Source organism: Cheilinus undulatus, linkage group 6 (genome assembly GCF_018320785.1).
Source record: "Cheilinus undulatus linkage group 6, ASM1832078v1, whole genome shotgun sequence".
Taxonomy (NCBI): domain Eukaryota; kingdom Metazoa; phylum Chordata; class Actinopteri; order Labriformes; family Labridae; genus Cheilinus; species Cheilinus undulatus.
The window spans coordinates 19,509,299-19,536,896 of NC_054870.1; the positions used below are offsets into that span (position 1 = coordinate 19,509,299).

The following is a 27,598-nucleotide window of genomic DNA, read 5'->3' on the forward strand; positions in this document are numbered from 1 at the left end:
CTTGGATTCCCCCCTCACACCCTGGACCCTGGAATCCACCTCCCTCTACTGCCTGTTTCCCCCACAATAAATCCATTTTAACTGCTTCACTGTGTCAGGTTTCTGCGTTTTGGGTCCAACATTAAAATCATGATCTCCAGATCATTACAATTAGAATGGCAAAATGGAGGGCTTCTAGAGAGAAAAAAGCGCACGTTGCAACTACTGATGGTTTAAAAGTTATTTAACGTTGGTCTCAAAAGGTTAAATAACAAAGAAAGGCAAACACACATGACTTCCAAACATCTTGCAATAATGCTTGCAACTTTTTCCTAATTGCTATAAAACAACAAATGAGAAAGAAGCAGGTACAATTAAACACCTCTTTAACTTCTCTGAACTGTTTAAAAAGCCTTCTGGATGTGAAAGCAGATAGAATCCAAAACATTACCAAAGTAGGCTTCAATCGTTTATTGTAATTAGGGTTGCACCGATCCACTTTTTTTCACTTCCGATCTGATTCCGATAAATATGTGCTAATTTTTAACAATTATTATTGTTGTTGGTATAATGTGTGAGGTTACACGAGGCTGTAGTAAACCACCCAGCTCCTCTTATTAAAAAGCAAAAAAAAAACAAACAAAAATGAATTTAATTTAAACGTATTCCAAACAAATTTATTTGAACTACTACTAAAATATAAATATCATCATCATCCAAAAAACAACAACTGAGTTTAAGTTATAAACAACAATGCTTACCCTAAATAGGATAACTCAAGTCGGTTAAACTACGACTTTAACAGTCGGCTAAACTAATTACCTATCATTTTATAACAACACAGGCTTGAAATCCCTATAATGCTCTATTAAAGAACCTCCCGCCACTAGAGACCGCTGTCGCTTCAGTTAATGGCTGCAGCCTTCTTCTCTGACCCTTCACTGCCAGATGTAAACAGTGAGAATCTCTGCGGTGGTTAACCTGTTAGCATATAGTAGGAAGACCGTGGTACGGCAGTTTTCCAAAGTAGTAAATGGAAATAAAGTGGTATGTGGGCTGTCGAGGGTTAAGCTCACGTATGACTACTCGCCCAAAGTGAAAAGAGGCCAAATATCAAAGCACAATATTAATCTGCAAAGAGGAACGAAGGCGGGTGGAACTAGCTTTCAATGCTAGCCACACTGTAGAGAGTGTATTAGGCTAACAACACTACCGCTCTTCTTTGTGTTCTCTCATCTTTAGACTAGTTTTGACTATTCTAAATATAGATTTACGTTTAATCGACTTGGTAATTACACCGCTAAGAACATCCTTAACTAATACCAGCTCAGTTACACACAGACTGTCTCGTGTTAGACTGCGGTGCGTTCATGGTCTTCCACAAACTGTAGGATGGATTTGGATCAATCACTTGGATCGGCGCCGTCAGTCAGATATCCGATTTATTAATTACGTCCATATCGGATCCGATACCGATATTGGATTGGATCAGTCCCATCCCTAATTGTAATCTCTCAAGTTCCATCATAACATCCCTGAATAAACGGGTCCTTGTTCTGTTACTCACAGGAATGGTAATTTAGCATGAATAACCCAGTCACCCACTGTTCTTTGACAACTCAGTGACTACACACTTTTATAAATGGTAAATATGATACATTCATGTGGGATACACTTATTTTATTCTGATATTTCCTTTTGTATTTATTTATAAGTCAAATGTAACACTGAAAATAGAGTGTGACATAAATGAGTGATCCATTTAAGACATGAAATAAGTTAGAGAACTCCACTGAACCCTGGATAAAGTGTGAGTACAAGGCTGACCAATAACAATCAAATGTCAGTGAACTCACCAATCAGCCCCGAGTAAGCGAGCAGGCAGTCTGCGTAGTTCTCCTTCAGACAGCCTGACAGCGAGCGAGGCTCTGGCTGGCAGTTGACAAAGAAGTCAGCCAGTCGTGACCTGAAACAAACACACATCCCAAAAAGAAAATGTCAGAGGCAAACATCATTAGAGCTCCGATAGATTTCATATGAGGAATATAGATAGCCAATGTGACTGGAATGTGCAGCCATACTCCCGCTCCAAATGAGTGTTCAGTGGGAGTCATTTCTCTCAATATAATTAAGCATCTTAATGTCTGCCGTCAGCGCAGTAAGATGACCCTCTTATGTACGCTGTGGCTGGTTTATATCCTGGAATGAACGAGGCTGAAGGCAATTCTCTACCAGGTCTGTTTGGTTTCATTTACTGCCTTCATAAATGTTTGTTTATACTTTTGCCACAGGTGCAGTGGCATGTGAAATTGGAATGGAGTTTTGATTTTAAAGGAAGTCAACATAGGAGTTGGATTGAGTGTGATATACACGCACTTTGACGCAAAGCCAAACCTTCCAATGATGCTTTTCTAGTGCATCATCTTTGTGAAGAAGCTACTCTTATATACATTTGAGCAAAAAGTATCTTATTCTTTGTGTTGAACATTTGTACAAAAACTGCCCTCTACAGGGGAAACTGCTTGCTGAAACTTATTTTTAGTACTGTTTCTTTTTTTTACATTTCTTCTGGCTGATCTGCTGTTAAGTGACATATTTAGTGTCAACTTTCTTCACCACAGAGCTCCAGAGTTATTACCCATTTTCCAACAACCCTTAAATTCACTTGCTAGCAGCCAAATGAACTTTTGTGTTGGATTTCAGAGAGATGGCACAGCAGTGTGCTAGCTTAGTAGACAAGCACTAACTAGATAACAGGTAAGGGATATGTTGATATATATAGGGATATCTATGCTTTCTGTGCACAGAAGAAGGCATGATACGATAGAAATAGGTTTGTTAAATTACAAATGAACATTTAAATGCATGGCAAGCTAGCAAAGCTAAGCTAGTTTGGCCATTCACAGGACTTGTGTTTCAAGACATATTTCTCAAAATATGCTATGTTCCTGGCAGCCTCATTTACTCATTTCTTGACATGCAATATTAGCCTTGTTTTTGTCATGGTTATGACAGTTCTGGCTCATACTCAGACTCATAACATGTTCCTTTGAGCACAGATTTGATCTTTAGAAAAAGGAAAAAGTCACATGGTTCTAGATCAGGTGAACAGGGAGGGCAATCAAACTTGATATGTTTTGGGGACAGAAACTGCTTCACAGAGAGTGCAGTGTGAGCTGGTACACTGTCTTAATAGAATGAATCCATTTTTCCACAATTGTGGTCTCTTTCTTCTTACTTGCAGTTTTTCTAGAACATGTTTGTAACACTGTTGATGCACATAGACCCACTCCTCCAAAGTTATACTCTTAATGTCAAAGAAACAATCAACATGGCCTTGACTTTGGACTTGCTTTGCTGTGATTTCTTCATCCTTAATGATGATGGTGTTTTCCAATGCACTGATTGTCGTTTCGTCTCAGAGGATTGTACTGGAAGATCCATGTTTCATTTCATGCAATCACTTCTCCTAACTACATGGGTTTTCTTTAATTAGTTTCAAAATGTATCCACAAATCAGCAATTCCTTTTGATCAGGAGTCAGAAGTTTTGAAAAACCTTTATCATGTTCAAATTTTCATGCAAAAGTGTTTCAATGGAGACCTTTCCTGCTATCATTCTTATACAGAGTGGTTGATCAGTTCGAACGATTTGTTCAAATTGTTGAATTTGTCAGAACTTTTTGATATGCATGGGTGCCAAGCATGTTCTTAGTCTTGGAAATCCTCTCTGCCTTCACATAATCTTTTGTGCCATTCAAACACATGTGAAATGCAGTGCTCCCCACTCACAGTTAATGCACCAAAAAATCTGGCTGCTGTTTTGTTCAGTTTCACCAAAAATTTCAAGTTAATGTTTTGCCTAATTTTTAAGGTAGTCATTTTCTGATGCCTTAGCAAAAACATGTGCACTTCAGTCAGTCACTAGCAGTGAACTAAAGACGTCAGTTACTGGAAACTTACAGCAGTTGTGCGTGATTACCTGACCTTGAATATATAACACTCAGTGTGACTGTGATCATGTGGTTTTATCCTCATAAGAGAAGTCTCTATTTAATAGCCATAGCTTGTACAATCAAAGGACTTTTCCAATAAATTAAAGTACCTTCCACCAGAAAAACAATAGTTCCTTGTTAGCCAATCAGTATTTACATGCAGAGTTTTCCATCAAATGTCTGCATACTTGATGATTTTTTAAGACTTAATGAAAACTCTAGGTTAAAGAAACTTCGAATGACATTGAATACATTTTCATAATTTTAAAGAAATGTTATAGATCCTGATCGAGCACAATAGATTAATTTCTGGAACAGTACATGGAAAGTCCCCATATCAGTAATAGTGGTTAGAAATCTGATCCTTTGAAACAGTTGTGAAGAATCAGATTTCTGAGTGACAGCAACATAATTGTACCAGGAAAAGCTTACAGGCATGTTGCATCAAAACACACAAATTCACAGCTCTACACTAACAATGGGATCCATCTAACAAGACAATCTGGCGCAGAGCAGAGAGGAGTTGTCTGAGGTCAGAGTTGTCAACAGCAGCCACTACACCTGACATATGGTGAGAGAGCTGGTGGAAATGCATGGCTTTAATCTGTGCTAACCGACAAATGGACCAGGAGGAAGTGGAGCTGCAGTGAGAGCTGTTTTTCAGCCCTGAGCATATGTCTGATGGATAGAGAGAGCACAGCAGAGAGAAAAAAGGCAAAGACAGAGAGACAGAAACTTGCAGTATGAATTCACAGTTATCCTGCTGCTTGTTGTTAAGTAGAGAAACTGGAGGAGAGAGGGAGGGAGACCTGAGGCCATCGTCCAAATGGAGCTCATTTATGATGCCTAATGCCTTCATTTAATCCCAGAGAACCACACGACGGCTGGCTGCGAGCTCCAGAGACTGCATAACACACACTCCTCTACTGGTGATATTAGATGTCTATTAAGGATTACTATTTTCAACCATGAATTTCCATTTCTTTGTGTATGGGAAAGACTTGAGGAGTGAATGCAGACTATTTGACTAGTTGTTTACTGTAACTCAGAATATTCATAGGGCCTTTCTTAGAATGTGAGACATAAACATTACAGGTTTATGGTAATGATTAGTGTTTAAGTAAGCCCCTTGTTAACAGAAGTCTTTGGGGAATTAGCCCCAGTCAATGTCTAATGTCGCTTTCAGAATCAAAGCAAGCTCATCAGTGTTTAAAAATACATTACGTGTGTTAAATGCATAATCATTTGTTTATTCTAAACAACAGATGCTTCTTTAAACGTGCAAAGTAAGTGTATCTCATTGTAATCTTTTGCTAAAAGTTAAAAAAAATCGAATGCACTTGTGCTAGCAGCAATAATTACATCAGTTCCATACAATGCTAACATAAGCACAGTGCTACATGCTACAATATACGAAGTACTACATGACTAACCCACCATCATTTCTACAAAACAACTGCTTTGTCAGAGGCTTTTTTGTAGCCTATTTATGATCTGAGGTCAACTGTGATAATATATAAAATCCTGTAATGCTGCTTAGTGAACCTCTGGACGTTATGATAGTTAGGACTGAACAATCCTAGAAATTACTCCAACAAAATGTGCTGTTATATGGGTGCACATGAGTGCTAGGTAACATGACAGTGGAGGATCCTGAGTAGATGCTAGTGTTTTGATTTATTTTTGTGCATTTTTGTGCCTTTATTAGATAGGGGAGGACAGCGGATAGAGTCAGAAACAGGGTCAAGAGTAGGGGAGAGACATGCGGTAAAGGGCCTCAGGCCGGATTCGAGCCCGGGCCGCCTGCGTACATGGGGAGCGCCTTTAACCACTAGGCCACCTGCTCCCCATGTATTATGATTTCAGACTTGCATATGAATAAAGTTGAATTCTAAGAAAAAAAAAAAAAATCAAAACAATACACAGCACTTCCATCCTGACAGAGCCAGCCTCTCACATTAACAGGGGACATCTGAGATCTACAGCCTACAGCCAGACCGTCTTGGACATTTTCCAGAGGGACAGACAGAAAAAGATAAAATCCAAGTAAATATGGCTTTATATGGCCACACTGGGAACTGGGAATCCTAAATATCTCACAACGGGAACTGTTGTGAGATATTTAGGATTTTAAACAAATGTGTGAACTCTCAAACTGGTTTTAAGGACAGGATGTGTACAGCTTTAGTGAAAGATGATGTCTGTATGCGAACTATGGATGTTTCTCCCCACACTGTCAGGTTCCCTAATTTCCAGTTATTACCCCCACCAAGGAGGTTATGTGATTGGCAGGGTTTGTTAGTTTATTTGTTTGTTAGTTTGCGTGTTAGCAACATAACTCAAAAAGTTATGGACAGATTTTGATGAAATTTTCAAGAAATCTCAGAAATGGCATAAGGAAGAACTGATTAGATTTTGGGACTGATCCAGATCACTGTCTGGATCCAGGAATTTCTTCAAGGATTCTTTACTATTTAGAGATAAGGCTGATGGCGGAGGTCTGCGCTCTCTGAGTACTTTTCTAGTTTCTTTACTGTCTACTGTCTATTCTAATGGTCGCAAAGTGTGAGGCAGGCCACCTATGGGGGGTTTTCAGAGGACTTTAGGAGAAAAAACATAGCTCAGAGCAAAATGGTCTGTTTAGCTAACTTCTGCTATGTGTGGGGCAAAATGGTTAGGCTTTTAGTAACTACAGAGAGAGAAGGAACATTAAAAAGTGAGAAGAAAGTAGTACTTTGATGATTATTTCATGCTTGAATTTTCCTTGACTGGTCCAAATGATGCTTCCAGACCAAAGTGTTAAATTTGCAAAGAGGTGTAAGCTACAGATAGCATGAAGATGTAAACTCTAGTGGAAACCAAGCACCCACGTTTGGTTCCTTTGGTTCATATAAGTCTTTTGAAAGAAAGCTAAAGGGTGCAGCATATTATACTCTTTTTCTTATGGGTTACTCTCCCACATACAGCAAGCCCCCGATCTTTTCAAGAGAAAACATCCTTACATTTTCATAAACAAAAGTGCATTAATAGTATTGAGATAGTCTTTAGTGTCCTACCTGCAGATGTAGTTGGTCTTGCATGAGGCCTGCAGTTCCAGGCAGTTGGGCTTCTGCTTTTCTTCGTATGAGCAGACAGGCACAATGGTCTGACGCCTGCGTTCAGAGCACGCCGTCTGGTCGCTAAGTGGGCATGAGCAGAACAGCATGCCATAGCTGTGCTTTGGAGGAACCTGAAAGACAGAGAATGACAACAAAACATTAACATTACATTGCATTACCTGCAAAAACATGCTCCATTTGTTGATATTTCACAGTGGCTGCTTATTCTAACTTGCGACTATTTATTCAATTCTGCTGTTTGAACTTAGATTTAATGACTTCCATATATAGTATGGATGATATTGGAAGATTTTTTTCTCATGTTTTATCTACCTTTTTCAACTTCTATATAAAGCATCAAAGATCCACTTACCAAAAAAAGACAACTAACTTTTTAAGTTTGAACTTGAATAACTGCATTGATTATTACTCACAGAGTTCAAATATGATCATTTGCCCATTGTACACTAAAATATCAATAAACCCTGATGTTAAAGTTGGCAGCCACAAACAGTGGAGCATCATTATAGTTTTATGTCAAACGCATAGAAAACTCAAAGCTTAAGGCTGTTTACACAGAGAGCTCTGTTGTGGAAAAATAAAACTAAACCACACATCACATCAAGATTAACACTGTCACACATTCTGAATATTTTCTATTCATTCATATTGTTGCTTACTCTGAGCCATCCCAGTTAAGTGATTCCACAGAGGAATGATGGGAGCTGGGCTGTAATTACAATGCTTCACATCATTTTTTACAATACAGCACAGACAGCCAAAAACATCTTTTGTGTTTGATGACTGAATCAATGTCAAAGCTCGCCGCTGAAAAAGCGGCAACCCAAACAAAAAGGCCGACATGATTATTTATTGTTATTTTGACAACCTCTCTAACTTACGCACTTCAAAATGGTTCTTCCTTTTGAAGCACATCCTTTGTGGTGGACATCCAGCTTTTATCAGATATCAAACATGCAGAAAACCTCCTGCATTTTTTTTTCTATTTCTTTTGTAAAAGCTTGTGTCAGAAGCTCCTTGCCTTGTCGAAGAATTGCCGCAGGGCTTTGTGGCACTTTCTCTTGTTGCAGACTTCAGCGGTGGAGACACGGCTGGTGCATGGGCTGATGTAGGCTGAACGGTACTTCTTACACGTGTCGTTTAAGTTGCAGGCCTTGGCTGCGTTCAGGCAGTTGTTCTCTCTGGCCACTGCAGGTTCACCTGAAGAGGAGAGGAGGAAGAGGAATAGAAAAAATTAAAGAACTAAGCAGTTGTAGTTAAGCTTGTATTGCAATTTAGACATTAGTTAGTGTTTCAACTAGAAAGGAGGAGCCATAGAATAATGGTGAGCAATCACAGGGTAAAAAGGAAATATGAGTATATCATCTGCATATCGAGTAACTGAGAGCACAACAGCTAAGCAAGAATTTGACCAACAAAATACTTATTTTCTCAATGCTCTTTTGGGCTGACTGTCTACCAAGTGTCCCTAAAATCTGTCCGTATTTTTGTCCAAAATCACTGCTGATTAACCAACATTCATCTGATCAGCCTGATTCTCCTGTTTCAGGACCCAGGGCAGGATTTGTTTTTTTTCAAGGAATAATGCCATATGAGCAGCATAAAAGGACAACAAAACATGTTATGTTGAAACATTTGGACACATGGCCTTTTCTGAAACTGGATAATAAGATTTGCAAATAAGGCAAAAAATACGTTAGTTGACATTGTGCTTCAGAGACATGAAACACCTAACTATGCTACAATATTAAGTTTTCATTACGCAGACGCTTTTCTCCAAAGGGATGGATGACAATAAGTACAACAAAGTCACAGCTCTTGAGGAAACAACATAAACACAAGCTCAGGTAAACATATTTGACATATGAAACTGCAAAATGTCTCAACAAAATGTTATGTCTCCTGAAATCATTATTTTTTGCATCAGAAATATCATCAGAAGGTTTTATAACATTTACAGTTACGTACATCACATCTAAAACAAGACGGTGTAGGAAACAAAAACAAACATGTCTGTTGTGCCTTTGTTTGTCCATCTTCAGACTACTGAGTCAGATCTGGGGCTTTTGAGACCCTTGTGGGTCTTGGTCCCTCATCTGGTATGTCATATGTCACACAATACATAGCATAACTATGTAGACAAAGACTTTCATAGGAAATTCAGGACTCTGTGGCTATGGAATCAGCAAAGCGTTGATGACATTTACTCACCATGCGCCTTGTTTACCCTGCTCTATGATTTTACATAGTCTTCTGCTTCATGGCTGAGTTGCTGTTGTTCCTAAATGCTTCCACAAAGCTGGAATCCATCACAGCACCATGCTTGAAGTCACTGAGCTCTTTAGAATGACCCATTGTGTATCACAGTTTTTTGTAAATGAGACAGCATGGCTAGGATATGATATGCCTGTGGCAACAGGTCTGATTGAAACACCCGATTTTAATAACTAATAGATATGGACAAATACTTTTGTCCAAATAGTGTATATGGTCATATGTTTATACTTTGTTGCAGGTAAAGTCATTTCACTGATAAGATCAGAACCAATAAAAAACATTTCAAAAGTATATTTATATCTGTATTTCCCTGGAAAGTCACTGCATTTTTGAGCTCCCTCACTTTAAACTTAAAATACACCTGAACTTTATAACATCATAAAACTAAAGCTGTATTATTCCCCTGGCTGCAAATACTCAACGAAAACAAACAAAAGCAAAGAAAGAGAGCGAGGCACTGAGAGAGCAACATAATGATGTTTTATGAAACTAGTAGATAACCCCAGTCACATTTCTTTCAGCCTGTGTTTGTGTGTTTGAGTGTATTTGCTGATATAAGTGTTTGTTTTCATGTCTATCCTCTCTCTGTTCAAGTGTTTGTGTATGTGCTGGTTTATTCTAACTAAGAAGACACATTTTTGCAGTCTGGCCCTCGTCCACATGGCCATGCATCTGCCTGCATGAGTAGAGTTCTTGTAGTCGTCACAGTCTCAAGTAAAGTGCCTTGCTCATGTGTCAGCCTGCACTAATCACCAGGGTTGTCCTCAGACTACTATCAATTAACTTTTTCATACACCATACACTTCTCCCCCTCCTTGCAATTTTTGGGGGGTTTGGAAATGAAGCAAAAACAGCTTTTTTTTTTCCTCTAATGAGCACCAATTAAAAAGCGGGGGGAGGGCCGCCGTGACAAACGTACAGACACGGTGAAGGGCAGGAAACGGAGAGGATCAGCAGGAGTGGTGTAAGCAAATTAACAATCTGAGTGGCTGATTGAGCGTGGGCTGTGTTGTGACGGCAAATGGTGTTAATAAGATTCAACACATCAAGGGGAAGAAGAGAGAAAAAAGGGCCTAAAAGGCTCACAGACATAAAGGTGGTTATGAGTTGATGGTCCGCTGTATCAAAAGGTGACAAGGACGATGCTGTTTATTCCGCTAGAAGAGAGGAAATGGGCTGTGAGTGGAGTCACTATTTAACACATGGGACTTTTGGCTGTTATGTTTAAAATTAAAGCTAATTCTGCACTCTGACTGCTGCTGCTCATCATTGTTAAAGAAAGATGGATACCACTTTCCAGCCAGCCTATTCATTTTCAGACTTTAAACATATTATTTGTCTCGCCCCAGAACAGGACTGTCACTTTTAAAAGCAACTGGCAATTTCAGAGATAAGCCCCTGGCATTATCATTGATTTTTGGACGTAGGATTTTTTTTAAAAATTAATTTTGATGATTGCACTGCACACTAAATAGAATACTGAGAATATGACAGCCTGCAGTACAAAAATACAAAAGTACATGAATTTAAGTCAAATGTTCCTTCAGTCAGGAACACTGTTGTCATACATTTTACTTTTTTATTGCACAATGGATACAGTTTTACTGGGCGGAGAAGGTTTTGCTAAAAAGATGCTCTGTGGGTTAGTCAAGCAGCATGCTTTGACTTTCCAGGGCTAGAAACCCCCATATCAAAGATACATTTATGACCATGCGTACTGATTACATAATGACATAAAATTAGTTTAAAAGCGATTAATACATAGTAGCATAAAACTGAATATGAGCTTTATGCTATAAAGGAGGAGGCTGGGGTGGAGGAGGTTAAGCTTTGCCAGCAGCAGCAGTGTGGTGCATCAGCATCAATGCAAGCAAGGATTAGTGAGAAGTATGTCATATTTAAATGGACTGCTGTGTTGAGAAAAAGAGCTGTTATTGGCTGTGGGAGCTGAGAGGTGATAATTGGGATCAGCTGGCCGTCAGCTGAGAGATTATTTTAATACAGAGATCAAACCAGATTTCCCAGATGAGCTAAACAGACTGTGTTCAACTGTGTAATGCACTCAGAAACAAAGTCAAAAATGTATACCAGCGTTATACCGAAGTATGGTGAGAAGTACATGAACTCTATATAAGGGACAAATGGAAAAGGGAAATAGAGAGGCAAATAACAGAAGAGAAGTGGGATAACAAGCAGGATGCAGATGAGATCTTCTAGCTCTAGCTACTGGAGGGAATTCTGCTGGAGGAATATCGTTAGATTTTTTATCCTCTAGTCTAAAAAAAACGACTGAGAGATTCACAGCCCTGCTAAAGACTGTCAAGAGCAGAATGTTTATCACAACCATATTTTCTGACATACAAATCACTTTGTATCAGAAAGAAGTGGGGAAAGGAATTAAAGCAATATTAGGAAATGAACTTCCCATGACTTTTGAGGCATTACATCTGGGTAATCTAACACAAGAAACCATACATACGGCAATAAGGAAAGCAATTACAAGACAATGGTGCAAGGAGGACTCCCTAATCAGAGAAACTGATAGACATTGTGGAAGAACTACATGATATGGAGAAATTTACACATGCTTTAAGGCTTCAACAAGATTTAAGCTCCAGAAAATGGAGAAAGTGGACTGACATGCACAAAACATGAAGAGAATGGACTATTAAAGCTCAGCATTAGTTCATGCAGGAAACATTAAGTGACACGCCCAGCCATGATCAGCTGACAGCCAGCTGATCCCAATTATCTCCTGCCAGGTCCCACAGCCAATCACAGCTCTATCTCTCAACACAGTGCCATATAAATATGACCTACTTCTCACCAGTTGCTGTTTGCATTAATGCTGATGCACCATAGCGCCGCTGATGGCAAAGCTTAACATCCTCCACCCCAGCCTCCTCTTTTATAGCACAAAGCTTGTTGCACCCTCATATTCAGATTCATGCTTCTATGGATTAATTACTTTTGAAATAATTTTATTGTGTTCAGTACACATTTTCATGATTGTATCCATCCATATGAGGGTTTCTAACCATCTTTTGAGAGAAGCCTTAAGTGCCAAGTAAACCGTAAAACCATTTTACAAAAAAATGTTAAAATGAATGACTAGAGTGTTCCTGTCTGAATTATAATAGAAGCTAAAAAGGATTTTTGTTTTCTTGTGACCAATTTTTTTTATTTATTCATAGCTTACATAATAGGGGAGGAGCATCCCCACAGCCAAAGAAAAAACCGGAAGCAATTATTTACATACTGGGGAAAAGCAAAACAACTTTACATCCATGAAACCAGCACAGCAAAACACCATTTGCTCCGATGCCTGCTCCCCCCTCCCTCCCCAAACCATCCCATGCCCACCAACCCTCTCCACCCCCACCCCCTACACCCCAACAAGATGGAACCAAGGCAGAACCATATATTAACAAAAACAAAGGACTTCTGTTTTCTGACGCCAAGCTCTGTATTGTTTGTTTCGTTGTAACTGAAAAAATATACCGCAGCTGCCCAAACATTAAACCTTTCTATTAAATAAAGAAAAGATTTCTCTTAAGTTTCACTGATAACTAAGTCAGAGAAAATGCTCTTCATAACACTTTAAATAAAGTACTTTTTAAAAATTTTGTCTGTTTTCTTCCAGTAGGTAACTTAAGGTTCTTCTGTTCTCTCATCTGACACTTTTATTTTTTTCTTCATCACTTCAAAACTCTCTCAGGCTCTCCACTCCTGCTGCATCTCTCCCTCTTTTCAGCCCTCATGTCCGCCTTCAGTTTCCTCCTTCCTCCTCTCCTCTCCTGTCTCTCCTCTCTGGATCAGTCTGCAGACACATACACTTAATTCTTTTTTATTTATCTTTTCTTCCAGCTGCTTCAGATCCACAGACGGACTGTCATCTGCTAACCCTGCAGCCATCTCCCAGCAGCTGTGCAGGCTCTGAGCTTTTGTGTATTTTTTTCATGTTTCTTGGTATCTTTTGCTTTGTTTGAAAGGACTTGCTCTGAGCACCTATGTTTTGTGTTTTTACACAAAAGGACCCTCTTAATGAAGTATGCCAGGCTCATGCTTAACCTGCTATCATAAAGGGAGACCTAGAAATGGGTACAGTTACATTACACCAATTTGCTCTTTTTCCTTCAACAGTAATGTCCTTTAAGAGAGCTTTTAAGTCAAAATGAAAACATATTAAGATGTAAGCATTAATGATGTAGCCAGAGTTAATGTAAGAGGATTGAAAAGAGAAAGGAGGAGAACTTAAAAGCCACTAAGCCACAGCTTGAGCTTGTGTTGTAGGATTAGTTCATATCCAGAGTTTTGAAGACCCTTTGAGGTCGAAGACGGTCCACATTTAAAACCATAAAACTCAACTATTTAAAGGTTTTTGATATACTTCTAATCCTTACCCTGCTGAGTGCCTGAAGAGTATTTTCCTCCACTATGAGCCTCACTTTTTCATCTTCAAGAGCACCTTAAAGATTCCTGGACTCGAATCTTTTGAAACTGAATAAACACTTGGACTCTGAAATCTTTTTGATATCAAATGCAATGCTGCCAAAAGTCTTCAGTTCCTGTTCTGAAAAACATAAAACAGCAATTTGAATCAATTTTTGAACATATGAGAGGTGAGGAATCGGTCATCCAGTTACTAAATCAGTATAGTTTAACATTCGCACACTCTCCTTTGGTTTCTTGACAAGACTTGGCAGATTTAACTTCTGAAAAAACATGCTAGGATAAAATCTCCAGAGAACAAAAAAAGCATATCTGTTATACCTATGATTAATATTTTTCCCTTTATCAAAAAGAGACAAAAGTTGTTGGAATTCATGCAGAACACTTCTATCGTATTTTGATAAACTTCCACACAGCAAACTTCCACAGAGGGGTTTAATAGGACAACACTTCTAACATTATAAGGATTTATCTCCAACAGAAAGCAAACTGATCTGGTCTTGGGTTATTGATGAAAGCTGGACTGCAGTATCAATTTCTGGCCCCTTTACTTTGGTTCCAGTGAAGCCAGTGTTTAGCATTAAGGCTCATTTATGTTCCCTTCACTTATGAAAATAGATCAGTGCATTTTCAATGACACAGCCACCACTGCCAACAACTCTGTTACATTGGGGCAAAACATAAAAAGATAATCCACTACAGGTTGATGTCTCACCTGGACCTCAACAACGTCTTCACTGCTGCTCCATCTGGCCTCTGCCCAGCTGTTCTGTTATAGCTGTCTGTCTCTGTGCCAAGGTAAGCTTATATCATCAATATGTTTGTAGTTTAGAAAAACGCTCCCAAGATTCTGCAATTTCTTGTCAGAAATTTCAAGCAAGTTTTGTCATTTTTCCAGTTATTATATACAGTGACTATATAAAAGTATTCACCCCCTTGATATTTTACCCTTTTTTATTGATTTTATAAATCAACTGTGGTCAATATAAATTGGCTTTTTTAAACAAAACAAGAACAACAACAAAAAACATGTCAAAATGAGAACTGATTTCTACAAAGTAATGCCAATTAAATAAAAATATTTAATGTAAAGTAAGTTACAGAGCAAACATTCACCCCCTTCAAGTCAGTTGAGTCACCTTTGGCTGCAATCACAGCATTGAGTCTGTGTGGATAGGTCTCAACCAGGCTTGCACATCTGGACACTGCAACTTTACTCAGTTCTTCTTTGCAAAACTGCTCAAGGTCTGTCAGGTTGCATTGGAATCAGGCGTGAACAGCCCTTTTCAAGTCCAATTACATATTCTCTGTTGGATTTAGGTCTTGGCTTATGACTTAGCCGCTCCAGATCATTCACCCTGTTGTCTTTAAACCATTTCTGTGTAGCTTTTGCTGTATGCTTCAGGTCATTGTCTTTCTGGAAAGTAAATGTTCTTCCAAGCCGTAGTTCTCTTGTGGAGTGAATAAGATTGCCCTCCAAGACTTTCCTATATTTTGCTGCGTTCATTTTACCCTCTGCCTTTATGCTGAGAAGAATCCCCACAGCACGATGCTGCGACCACCGTGCTTTACAGTGGGGACGGTGTGTTTGCGGTGATGTGCAGTGTTTGATGACTGCCAAACACAACGTCTTGTCTTGATTGCCAAAAAGCACTACTTTGTTCTCATTAGACAAAAGAACTTCCTTTCACCTGACCATGGAGTCTCCCACACGCCTTTAATCAAACTCTAGCCCAGATTTAATATGAGTTTTCTTCAAGTGTCATTCTCTCTGCCACTTTCCCATAAAGCTTTGACTGGTGAGGAGCCAGGGCAACAGTTGCTGTATGCAAAGTCTCTCTGAACTCAAATGCGGAAGCTTGTAACTCTTTTGGAGTAGTCCTAGGTGTCTCAGTGGCCTGGTCACTCAGTTTGTAAGGATTGTCTGATCCAGGCAGATTTACATGTGTGCCATACTCCTTCCATTTCTTGATGATGGATTTAACTGACTTCTGGGGGATGTTCAGTGCCTTGGAATTTTTTTGGCATCTATCCCCTCACTTATACTTTTCAATAAACTTTTCTCTGAGTTGTTTGAAGTGTTCTTTTGTCTTCGTGGTGTAATGGTAGCCAGGAATACTGATTGACCAGTGACTGGACCATCCAGAGACAGGTGTCTTCATAATACAATCACTTGAGACACATTCACTGCACTCAGGTAATCCCCACTTCAATAATTGTTATACCACTGGCACAAATTGTCTGGATCTCTATTGAATTAGGTCAGTCACTTTAAAGGGGGTTGATATTTATGCAGTCACTTGTTTTACATTGTACATTTTTTTAATCTAATTGACATTACTGTGCAGAAACCTTTTTTCACTTTGAATTTAAAGAGATTTTTTCATAAAAAAGCCAAACTATGTTGACCCTGACTGATTTATAAAATCAATTAAAGGGTGAAACATCCAAGAAGGTTAATTTTTTTCAATAGGCACTGTGTAAATGACTGGTGAAGTTTGGACTCTTTTAACATAAATGTGTACTGCATTTCTTGCATGAACATAAACTCTTGAATTTGTGCACAATCACATACACCACAGCACATAAGCATAGAGCCATTGTCTGTACACTACAGCACCCCTAGTGTGAGCAAACACAACTGCTGAACTCCCCTTGCACTCTTAGCAGATGGCACTGTCTCTCAAACACACACACTTATCCACGCACACACACTCTGCATATTCTGACAGCGCCCACACAGGGTTAGGGCCGGGGCCATCTGGAGGCCTGGTAGGGGGAGCGAGGCCCCCCCTCCAGTGGCTCATGTTTCCGATTCAGCCTCAAATTGATTATCATGTCGCCTGTTTCCTCCAGTCCCACTGCACCCCCTCAGCCCCCCCAACCCCCACCTAATTTCAATTACCATGGGACACCACAGGGTCGAATCCTGACCTCACCCACCTCTGGATCCCCCTACAGCGCTTCTGGAGCCCCTTATTTCATCTTCTCTCTTCTTTCTTCTGGACCCTCCCTGTCTCATACCCACAAAGTCCCTCTTTTGTGTATTCCTCCCTGCTCCTCTTTCATGTCTTTCTCCATGTGGCTCTGAATGTACTCTACTCATTACCTCCCTTCCTCTGTCTCAATCATCATTATCCATCTCTTCACTTCTCTCTGGTGACTTCCTTCTCTCTTATGTCTTCCTGCGTCTTTCCTCCCCTCTGCCATCTGTCCTTTATTTTGTCTTTGGAGCAAAGCAGAGTCATTTAATGGCCTTTGGTGGCTTTTTGGATTCCTGTTCAAGAATCCCATTGACACTAAGCTTCCAGGTGCGTCAGCAGACCCAGTTTCAACATTTGAGGCTTACTTTCCATAGCAGTATTATGTTTTTCTGTCCTCTAAATTATGAAAAGCAGAATAATGATTTTCATCCAGCTCACCAATTCAACCCTCTGTCTTGGAGTTGAAAAAAAGTGAACTTGAGTTTCTAATGAAAAAAGATAAAGATGACACAGAGGTCATTTGAGGTCATGCTCTAGGGACTGTGATAATCAGAAAATCTTTTTTTAAGACTGCCTTGCTTGTATCAATATTACCAATGTGTTGAATGAACATAGACAAGGACCTGGAAAATCTGCAAGCTCATATTGCATTTCTCTGACAGATGTGTCTGCTCCTCCTACCCATTCAGACAGATTTTTTTCTGACCTGTTGAGGTCAGACCAATCACTTGTTAATCTAATATGAGCTTGTCTAAGCACTGCGGAGGCATTTTTGTACAAAACCAAGATGGCAGAGGGGAAACTGGATTTTTGTAATATCTATTTTAACATTATTCAACATCCTTGGGTGCCAAATGATTTAAAACAATAGAATAACAACTGTGTCCTGCATGAACTAACGCTGAGCTTCAATCGTTGTTCTGCATTTTTAGTCAACAAGAAAAAACTAACATTGCAGTATTATATTTCCTTTCAAAGGGAAATCCAAAATCTTTAAGGAAAACAATAAAAACAAATCAACTGCCACCACTAATAAGTGCTTTAAGAAGAACATAGTTGTCCCTATAAAAATGCTATGCAAATATGAGCACTTGTATTGTTAATGTGTTTTTTTTCCTGCTGTTGTTATAGAATATACAGTAATCTGCTGTGTTCTTGCCAGTATACATATATGTCATGTTACTGTGCCAGTAGAGAGTCAAAACTTTTTTTTACCTGGCAGACCACATGACAGTACTTGAGCCAGCCAACCGAGGGTCAGTGAGGGGAAACTGGGAGCACTTGACAGTTGCTTTTGCTTCCAATACTCAAAGCTCTTCAGCAGTGGAAACAGTCAGCGGCTGCATGCTGTGCCACTGGGTGTCTGACTATAATTCACAGCCTCTTTGTTTGCTAAGTGCAATAAAAAAGTGCAGGGATTTGTCCTGCTGGCATGGCTGCAGGGGATTACTGAACAAACACGCTGACGCCGAGGGGTAACAAGGCTTCATAGACAGAGCAAGGAAACAGTTTATACTGAACACGTAGCTTTAAGATTAAAGGTTTATTTCAGTGTTACTATGTTACATGCTCTTAAACTGCTGCTACCATGGATTCAGCACAGAGAACATGACGTGTCTCACAAATATGTAGTTGATGTTAAGTATTTCACTGAAAAGCTACTGGATAACTTTTTACACATGAGCAATAATCTAAATCCACTATCAAGCCAAAATTTCAATGGGGTTTCAGTCTCAAAGTTAAGAAAAGCAGCTTCAAATAAACATATTAGAATCACTGCCTGGTGGTTATAGGTGGTTATAGTAGTAAAGTAGAGTGATATTCATGTAGTTCATGAGGGACAGTCAAAGATGAAGATGGGGAGGAGAAGAAAAATAAGTTTAAAAAGTTAAATATTAAAATATTGAAAAATAATAATAAAAATGCATAATATAATAATAATAATAATAACATGGATGAACATACAAAAGGAAACAAAATACAAGGAACACAAATACCTCCTAACCTAATATGGTCATCCCTGATAACCTTGCAAAGCAGATGGATAGCTCAGTTGGTAGAGCAGGCAACCATGGGCAGAGGCAGTAGTCCTTGGCGTGCTAGCCGTGGGATTGCTGCCCGGTCTTGGTGGATGTTTGGTGCATGAATTCCCCATTCTCTCTCCTCCCATATTTCCTGTCTCTCTTCAGCTGCCCTATCATGTACAGGCAAAAAATGCCCAAAAATTATCTGGAAAAAGTGTTTTTTACTCCTTAAACTTGAAAAAAATGTTCTAACATTCAAGGGACACATACCAGTGAGAGGTGATAACTCTCACGTTTTACACCATTAAAACTTCAACATAATTTGTGTATTTTAACTGTTGGATTTAATATATGGCCGTAAAATAATGAATATCTTTAATTACAATTGTCTCAGACTTTCTGATTGTGGTTATTCTTTTTGCACACTTAAAAATTTCACCATTTTGCTTTTAATATGGTTTTGTTTCTTAAATTAAATGTAATCTACTTCCTGTTTGGATACAGACATGCTTTCATTTTAAAAGACAATAAGAAACTTTAGGTAGATGGGAGACTATGACATGAATTTAACCATGGAAAGAGGAACATGTTATGGGCTGAAAAATAAATAAGGGAAAATTCAAAGGTAAATGCTTGATAACATACAGTGCAGACAACTTTTGACTTGTCCACTGGGCTGTCTGTGAGTTTGTAAAAGTGAAATGAGAAATTATGGCTCAGTGGTGCCTTTTATGACAGGGAGACTCTGCAGTGGCTTAACCAGTGTGCTGATAGGGACAATACAGTGTCATAAAGTCATTTAGCAGATGCTTTTGTCCAAAGCTATGTATACCTGACAGTAAGTACAACACAAGTCTAGACAAGAGGAAACAACACCATTTAGTTCCACAAAGTGCTTCAGTCAGACGCAGGTACTGCCATGCATGTTAAAGGCAATACACATGGTGTATAGAAGCTTTTTTTTTAATGATAAACATCAGCAGTGAAACAACCGATTATTGAGTGAGACTCCACATCACCATCAATGAAATTTTCTTCTCCAACAAATAATAACCAAAGTATAAAGTAAAAATGCAAAACTCCAGAAGTAGAGCAGGACAGTGTGAGCCAACAGTAGGTGAGAGACCCAGTCTACCACTGGGTACAACAGAGAAAAGTCTAGCTAAGTGCATAGTGTTCTCTAAAGAGCTGGGTCTTTAACTTTCTCTTGAAAATAGAAAAGGACCATGCAGACAGAAAGGAGTTGGGTAATTCATCCCACCATCAGCAGACAACAGAGAAGAGTTGAGCTTGTGACTAAGGGCCTGGATTTGATGAAAGTACCAGGCACCGAGTAGGGGTGTAGACCTGGATATAGGATTCCATGTAAACAGGAGCAGTTTTAGGTATTGCTTTGTAAGCAGTGATTAGAGTTTTGCAGTTTATGCGAGCTGCAACTGGAAGCCAGAGTACAGAGACAAACAGTGGAGTGACATGAGCGGTCATGGGTTGGTTGAAGACCAGACCTGCTGCTGCGTTCTGGATCATGCATGCAAATGTGCATGCAGGAAGGCCTGCCAGTAGTCAATGCACAATATTGGAAATCTATCAGGCAATTCATGCGATTAAAAAAATGTAATGCACTAATTATGGACCTAAATCGAATCATACTTAATGGACTAATGCTGACAGCCCAAGTTTAAATTGTGTGTTACAGTTACCCATAAATATGCTAATATCAGCAAACATTACATGCTTTAAGAAGGTTTCTTTTTATTTTGCATCAAACTGGGTGGCTAGTGAGTTAAACTCACCTATTGTTTCCTTACAGCACAATTACAACACTGTGATTTGATATGAAAATCCAAAAACTTAACACCTATGCTACCACGAAAATCTGGAATATAATGTAAGTTGCACAGGTATATAACACACATTGTTAATATAATCCATTTTGTACTCCCACTACCTACAGTATGTTAGTTGAGATCTCAGCATAAGGTAATGTTGTTAAGTGGATGCTATGACCAACCTGCCCCAAGTCAAACTGTAACCACTGCTGGTCTCTATGCTGTCTTAAACTGATCAATATTTTTTTTTTAATCACACCAGCACTCCAAAACGTTCATTTACTTAACAGTACAACAGTCTTTCTCTAAAAGCATGACTTCAAACTAACGAGGGGGAAACGCTGTTAAATGTTGTGCCACTAGCTCGTCACCTGTTGCTATGCATTCCAGCACACTTTGTGCAGTGATGCAGCTGCTAATGATACACCATGAATGGGGGCAAATTTTCAGTCCCATCAGATGCATGCAGTGGGTGAAGGTGGAGGCTGCTCTTGCTGCTGGAAGGAGCATGCCTCAGCACTTTATACAGCTGTACTGACTGCACCAGTATAAAGGACACGGATATTTTTTAGAATTAAAAAAGGTATTAAGTGTGTGTTTTCTGATACATATTGTGTCATATCAGTGGTTTACTGTATATAAGGGGCTATCTAAAAATAAACAATATTAGCTGCATATGCATGATTTAGGTCTTTGTTAAAATGGAATTTATTCTTTTATTTCCCTGTATTAATTAGAAACTAAATTTTTCTCAGTCCTTTTCTTCAAAAATGTTGAATATTCATTGTGTAAATTATAACTCCTTACCTAGTTTCCACTTAGAGGAAGGCCTGGAAGGTCCTCTCCACGTGATTTTGTTCTCTATCTCTCTCTCTCTCTCTCTCTCTCTCTCTCCGTTGATTATCAGTGGTGAGTTACACTGTCATTCCCTTTAATGGGCTCTAGCTTGAAAGTGCAAGACAAGCAGAAATGAAGAGAGTGGAGGGTTCCAAGAGGAGAAATGAAGAGAGAGCCTCAAGGTTTACTCATCTTTCTTCGCTCCTCCTTGTTCTCTTTCTAAACTCTACACATTTCTTTCAATACTCTCTGATTTTTCCTTCAGCTTTCTTTTCCTCAGTTTCTCTCTCTCTCCGTGTGGTTAATAATCTCTCTCTCCCTCCCAACGCTGTCCCAGTGCAATAAAGCCACATGGCACTTGGTGCAGCAAATACCATAACTCACAGTTCCTAGTAATTGATCCCTGTAGTGCAACAGTCTCTTTCTCGCTTTCTCTTTCTTTTCCACACTTCCATCTATATCCCCTCCTCCTTCACCTCTTGTGTCTCTACCAGCACTTTCTCTTCTATTCCATAGAATTTATTAAGCTTTATTGGCACACAGTCCAATAAAAATCTGCCAAAGTCAATTACTTCTGTCTCTTCCATTAGCTGCTTTTTTAGTCTCCTGACATCTCATGCTATTGAAGTGCTATACTTTTCTCTTCATCAACAAATTCCCTTCACCTCGCTCCATCTATCCCGTTCTACCAGCATTTCAAGCCAGGTCTTGACAGAAGCGCTTACCTGAATACAAATCATGCACTCACGACTTCATCAGCTCTTCCAATTTCATACATGAAACTTATGTCCTAGACTGTAAATTCACTTTTTGGTGCAAATTGCTCTTCCCAAATCCTGGGATTCAGACTGCTGGAACTGATGGAAAAGTGGAGATATAGCCCCTTGGCAAATCTTGAAAAAGTTTTACTCCTCTAAGCTTTATTTTGGCTCTCTATCCTTTCCCAAATGTATTCCTTTTTGAACCCCTCTGGTCTACCATGTAATATCAACAAGCTATTAGCTGTGTGCCTATCATAGTTGAGTGGCTAACTTAAACACCTCTGCAGCTGCAAGTTCCCCCGCTGGCTCAAAAACCAGATACTTTTTTCATGTAGTTTCCCCTTCTCAGAATTTGTCAGCCTGACTTTGCTCAAACTACCCACTTTTAACACAGAAAACAGGGTAGGGCACACTGAAAGCCGGGAAAAACAACACGTTTGACACACAGTAAATAATGACTGCAACTTTTTTTGACTAAGGCCGGCCACACACTAGATGTTTCTTTAATCTGAAACGATTTTAAAACCATGAGAGACCACAAACTTCAGGACAATTTCCAAAGATTTTTCATCTTTAATCCTCTGAACGCATACACTAGACAACTCAGCCAGATTGTCAGAACACTGGAGACCACACACCTGCCGACTTGCCTACGACCATGTGTGATCATGTGACTTCAGAAAAAAAACAAAACATGGATGTCTGTCGATACCGTCTTGCTGTCTCTCCACAACAGGCTGTCCTGGCGTGTGTTACAGGTGCAGCAACTATCATGAAACAGGGGCTGGCTGGAATTAAGGTACAGTTGTGTTTATGGTTGTGAGCGGTGAAAGTACGTATGAGTCGTCTGGTGACCTTACCCGCTGTGCTCGCTCTCATTGGTTGTTGTGGGTACTCTGTCAGCAGCACTACGACCTAGAATCATAAATATCAAACATGTTTGATATTTATGATACAGGGTCTGGGAGGTTACGACACGATTTGGAGCTATAAATGAATCGTGTTGACAACACACACATGCAGACTACTCTGACAAATAATCATTTGCGACGAGGCTCCAGTCCCTATACGCCCCCACAATAGTCGGAGGAGTCAAATCTTGGCTATAATCGGGCTTAAAATCTTGTAGTATGTGGCCAGCCTAAGACCTGCTCTCCCATCTCTTAGGGACAAAAAAGTTAAAAAAAAAAAAAAAAAAAAAAATCTGTGACAAAAAGTCTTCAAGATTCACATATTTACAAAACAAAAGTCCTTGTGCTTTTTTGAATTGGCTGAATTTGAGTGACTATTCAAAACCGTTCCTGTCTACAGTGACACAGGGGGACACCTCACGGCTTCTCTGTGTCATTTTGAGCTATTCAAGCAGTCTATACCAATTGTTGAGGCATGCGTAGTTTGGCAAAGCATGACATGACAACAGAACAGAAGGCCATTGGCTGTCATGGTCCATGTGACAACTTCGTAGGAATAATATGGTGTCTAATGCCAAGGTCACTAGGTCAGCCAAGTTCAAGGCTCACTAGAGAAGTTTCTGTAAGGGCTGTGAAGGCATGGATGATGTCATTTGAATGGCACAATGGCAGGCTGAAAGAGGAAAAAAAAACATAAGTGGCTACGGTTAATGGTTCAAAGTTTTTTTTAAACTTTTTGTTACATGTTTCTCTTCATATAACAACACTGGCCTCAGAAGGTTGAACAAATTGCCTTCAGTTTTGGTTGAACCTTGAGTAGCTACTGAACATAATAACTGAATTAAAAACACTCACACCATGCTTTAGTGCAGTGGTTCCCAAACTTTTGTTGTCAGGTCCCTTACCCCTCATTGTGCATAGGAACATATAAAAACATGTAACTATATGAAAAAAACACAGGTATTCACAACTTTTGCACACAAATTCCTGTTTGTTTTAAGATTTTTTTACAACATAAAACCTAAAAACCTAACTTAACCTAAAAATTCTGAGTTTTAAAATTCTGACTCTCTAAAGATGAACAAACTTAACAAACATCTCTAAGATTTGCAAATCCTGCCACAATTTGAGTGACTGCTGTGGGCTTTTTTCGTGCTACAGATCTCTCGTGTCTTGTGTGCTGCTGTGAGACTGAAAATCTCGGACCACTGTCAATGTCCAGCTTTGATTTGTTTTGGTATTTTTGTCTTAATTAAGGCAACAGCAGAGAACTGTCTCCTACAGGTAGGACTTTGCAAAAGGAGAGAGTGTGGCCAAGGCTCTCAGTGGCATTGTTGAATCTGAGGTGGCATCAGTGAACTGCTCCTATTCTGGTGAAGTCATCGGCTTGTGTTGCTTAGCCTTTCCTTGCTGCCCCCCCTTTCATCATGACCTCGTGCCCCCTTTGGGGGGGGGCCCACGGCCCACTTTGGGAACCACTGCTTTAGTGTAAATGAGTGGCATGTGCTGATCATTTGGTCTACATTCATTTAGCCCACAGTCCACCAACTTTTAAGCAATGAATCTTGTTTTGTTTTACAGGCTGGTGGATGCTAAGATGTTACCTCTCTTGTATTGAGAAAAAATCCTGTACACCCCATCTTAGGGAATAATGCATCATCTGTGTTATTAAAAAAAAAAAGACGCAGTCAAAAGTGGTCCCTGCTTAAATTACCGTGCCTGTCAAATTCTGGGTAGCTAGCTTTGCTAGCAGGGAACAAGCAAGTATTCTGAGTAATCAGCCAGCAGTTACTTGGCAATTATACCTAAACTTTTTAACTTACCAACTGTGGTTAGAAATGAAATAGCTGATTTGTCCACAAAGTATTGAGCATGATAGTTGTACAGACTCTTGGGATTCTGGCCAGTAAAATGACTTCATTAAAGTTCCCCTGTCATGTAAGGGGAACAAAAACTGGCAGGAAGGAACCAAACAGGGTAGTGGCGTTACGATACAAAGTCTGACAAGATGGGAGTACATATGCTGGTTTTGAACTATTTAATGTAGCACATTCAACAGACCAAAACTATGACACAGAGATGAGAAAAAACAACTTGACAAAGAAAAAGGGAGAGGAGAGTGGGAGGAAGAGAGAGAGAGAATTGCCTTGGCTCTCTACAGTGATGAATCTCCAGCGAGGCCTGTTTCATTACCCGTCTGCCAGAGTGGAGATCAGCCGGTAAGAGCAGGCCCTTTGGGGCTGCAGCAGAAATATATGGCTCTTTAATAATCTCCACAAACACATTCCAGTACAGTACTGTACAGTACACCGCCCCCACAATGCTCCCCGGCTGTTGGGGGGCCGAAGCCCTGCACGCTGTCTGTATTTCCGTACTTCTACATCAGCTCTTCTGACTGCAAGTGTGAGACCATGAGTCAGCTGCAGCACAGACAAGATTTACAACTTATTTGACACTCATGCACTTATTTTGTCTCACAGTTTTTGTCTTATGTTAAATCATGTAGTCGTGGATACAATTTTTTTTGTTCCATTAAATGACCAGGAGTTTTTCATTAAAGTAAAGTAAAGTTTAAGGAGTATGGTTTCTTTCTTTTAATGATAATCAGCTGTTTACATAATTACTGGATTTAAAATATCCACCTCTCTCTTATGTTTTTTAATTATCATGTTAATAAAATCTTGAGAATGAATATTTCAACAGACCACAAATAAAAATACAAATACAAAATACAATGCAAAGAGTACGCAAAAACACAGACTGCCATTGCTAAGTGTGGCTGAATAGATCACCTTGTATACCAACAGTAAGATTACCCAGTCAACAGACAAAATTACCTTAACTTGAATCAGAAAAAAATAGAATTTATGGATCTGTTTTAGGGAATTCTAACAGATGATATTCTACATCACCTACAAAACTCCCAAAGATACAACTGACTCAAACAATGGAGCAACTAAGGCCTCATAGTGAAACAGAGCTCGCCAGGCACAGAGTTGTAGCTGTACTCTTAAATTAATTAAATCAGTGCTAGAAGAACTATCAAGGATTTTATCACATGGCAAAATCCATTTAAGTGAGTTTTCTCTTCCACCTGCAAGCAGTCAATTATATCTCCACACTCCTCATATACTGACAGATCATTGTGATTGTCTGAGTCTAAATGTAAGTCAGAGTTACTTTTGGATTTTTTTCCAGGAGCTCATTGCTCAGCTATCTTTCTTTTTCAATTAACATTTCTCTGGAGTGTTATACTATCAACTCTTAAGGTAACAGAATGGCTTCAATTCTGAGGAGAACAATTAAAAAATAGTGAAGTAAAGCAGTCACAGCTATCTTAACTTTCTTTCTGTAAACCCCAGTCCAGGATGATTAAAAAGAGAGGGCTGAGAGAAAACTTAATTCTCAGAGCAGCAGCTGAAGATAGAGAAAACCCACTGTTGAGCTCCACTAAAACTTAATGTGCCTGACAGACAAATTCTATTTATGACAAAGTCTTCACAGTAAGTCCCCACTTATTATGTTGATGAGAGACCCTTTATTATAAAGGAGCCATAGCAGTAGAAAGAGTCATTTTAACAGCAGTACCTCAACACAACTCAGACATCGTAAATACAAACAAATAAGAGAAATTAAACTATAATGTCAGAAGGCCTAAACATGTGTTAAGATGCACGATGAGGGCTGACATAATGGTTGAGTACTTTCCAGAAGATGGTATGGTTTTGGTGCATTCAGGAGTCATGTATTGCACCCTAGAACAGACATTACTGCTTTTTTTATGATTTTATTTTTTCATTACTGTAATGTGGTGGTGGTGGTGGTGGTGGTGGTGGGGGGGGTGTTAACACTGATGCACATATTTAGTTGGGAGCACACTCAGGCAAACCGATGCAAGATGCTATGGGAGGTATCTGTACTAAAAGTTCAGGTCTTGGAACCACTTAAATAGAGCACCTGCTGGCTTTATGGTTTGAGGATGTGTACCCAATATACAGAAGCTATAGTCTAGTCTGCCTCCAACCATTGGCTTCTTTCCAGCATGCTGGGAAAGGAGACATTATTTCTGATTCTATCTACTGTCTTGTTACTCAAATAAAAGCACAGAAACAAAAGTAGCTGCTTTCATTTTTACTAGGAATGCATGCGATTAGCTGGCTAAACTTGGTAGTTGGCACCAGAATTACTGGCCGATTAATATAAGTTCTTAATATTTTAATTGTTCCAGGCTAACAATCTCAGTCAAATGCTTTATCTGAACGGTAGCACAGCTAGACACCAATAATGGGCACTGTACGTCTTGTCAACAGCTACTGCCATGCTACCATAAAGCCCTTTAACACAATGTAAACAACAATGAACTGATCGCATCTTGTAGGATCAGTGTTGTTTAGCAATATTTTGATCTAGAAAATGGGGTTGAAGTTGTAT

At 39.4% G+C, this 27,598-nt stretch overlaps 1 protein-coding gene across 4 annotated transcripts in view; it reads right to left on the reverse strand.

Moving 5' to 3' along the window:
• Positions 1–27,598, reverse strand: part of gfra1a (gdnf family receptor alpha 1a) — a 156,720-nt gene that overhangs the window by 35,447 nt on the left and 93,675 nt on the right. For all 4 annotated transcript variants that reach the window (XM_041789929.1, XM_041789930.1, XM_041789928.1 and 1 more), the window contains 3 exons: positions 8,114–8,292; positions 7,030–7,202; positions 1,836–1,945 (listed from right to left, as the gene is read on the reverse strand). In XM_041789929.1, the coding sequence (XP_041645863.1) occupies positions 1,836–1,945; positions 7,030–7,202; positions 8,114–8,292 (462 nt within the window). The remainder of the gene's footprint in view (positions 1–1,835; positions 1,946–7,029; positions 7,203–8,113; positions 8,293–27,598) is intronic.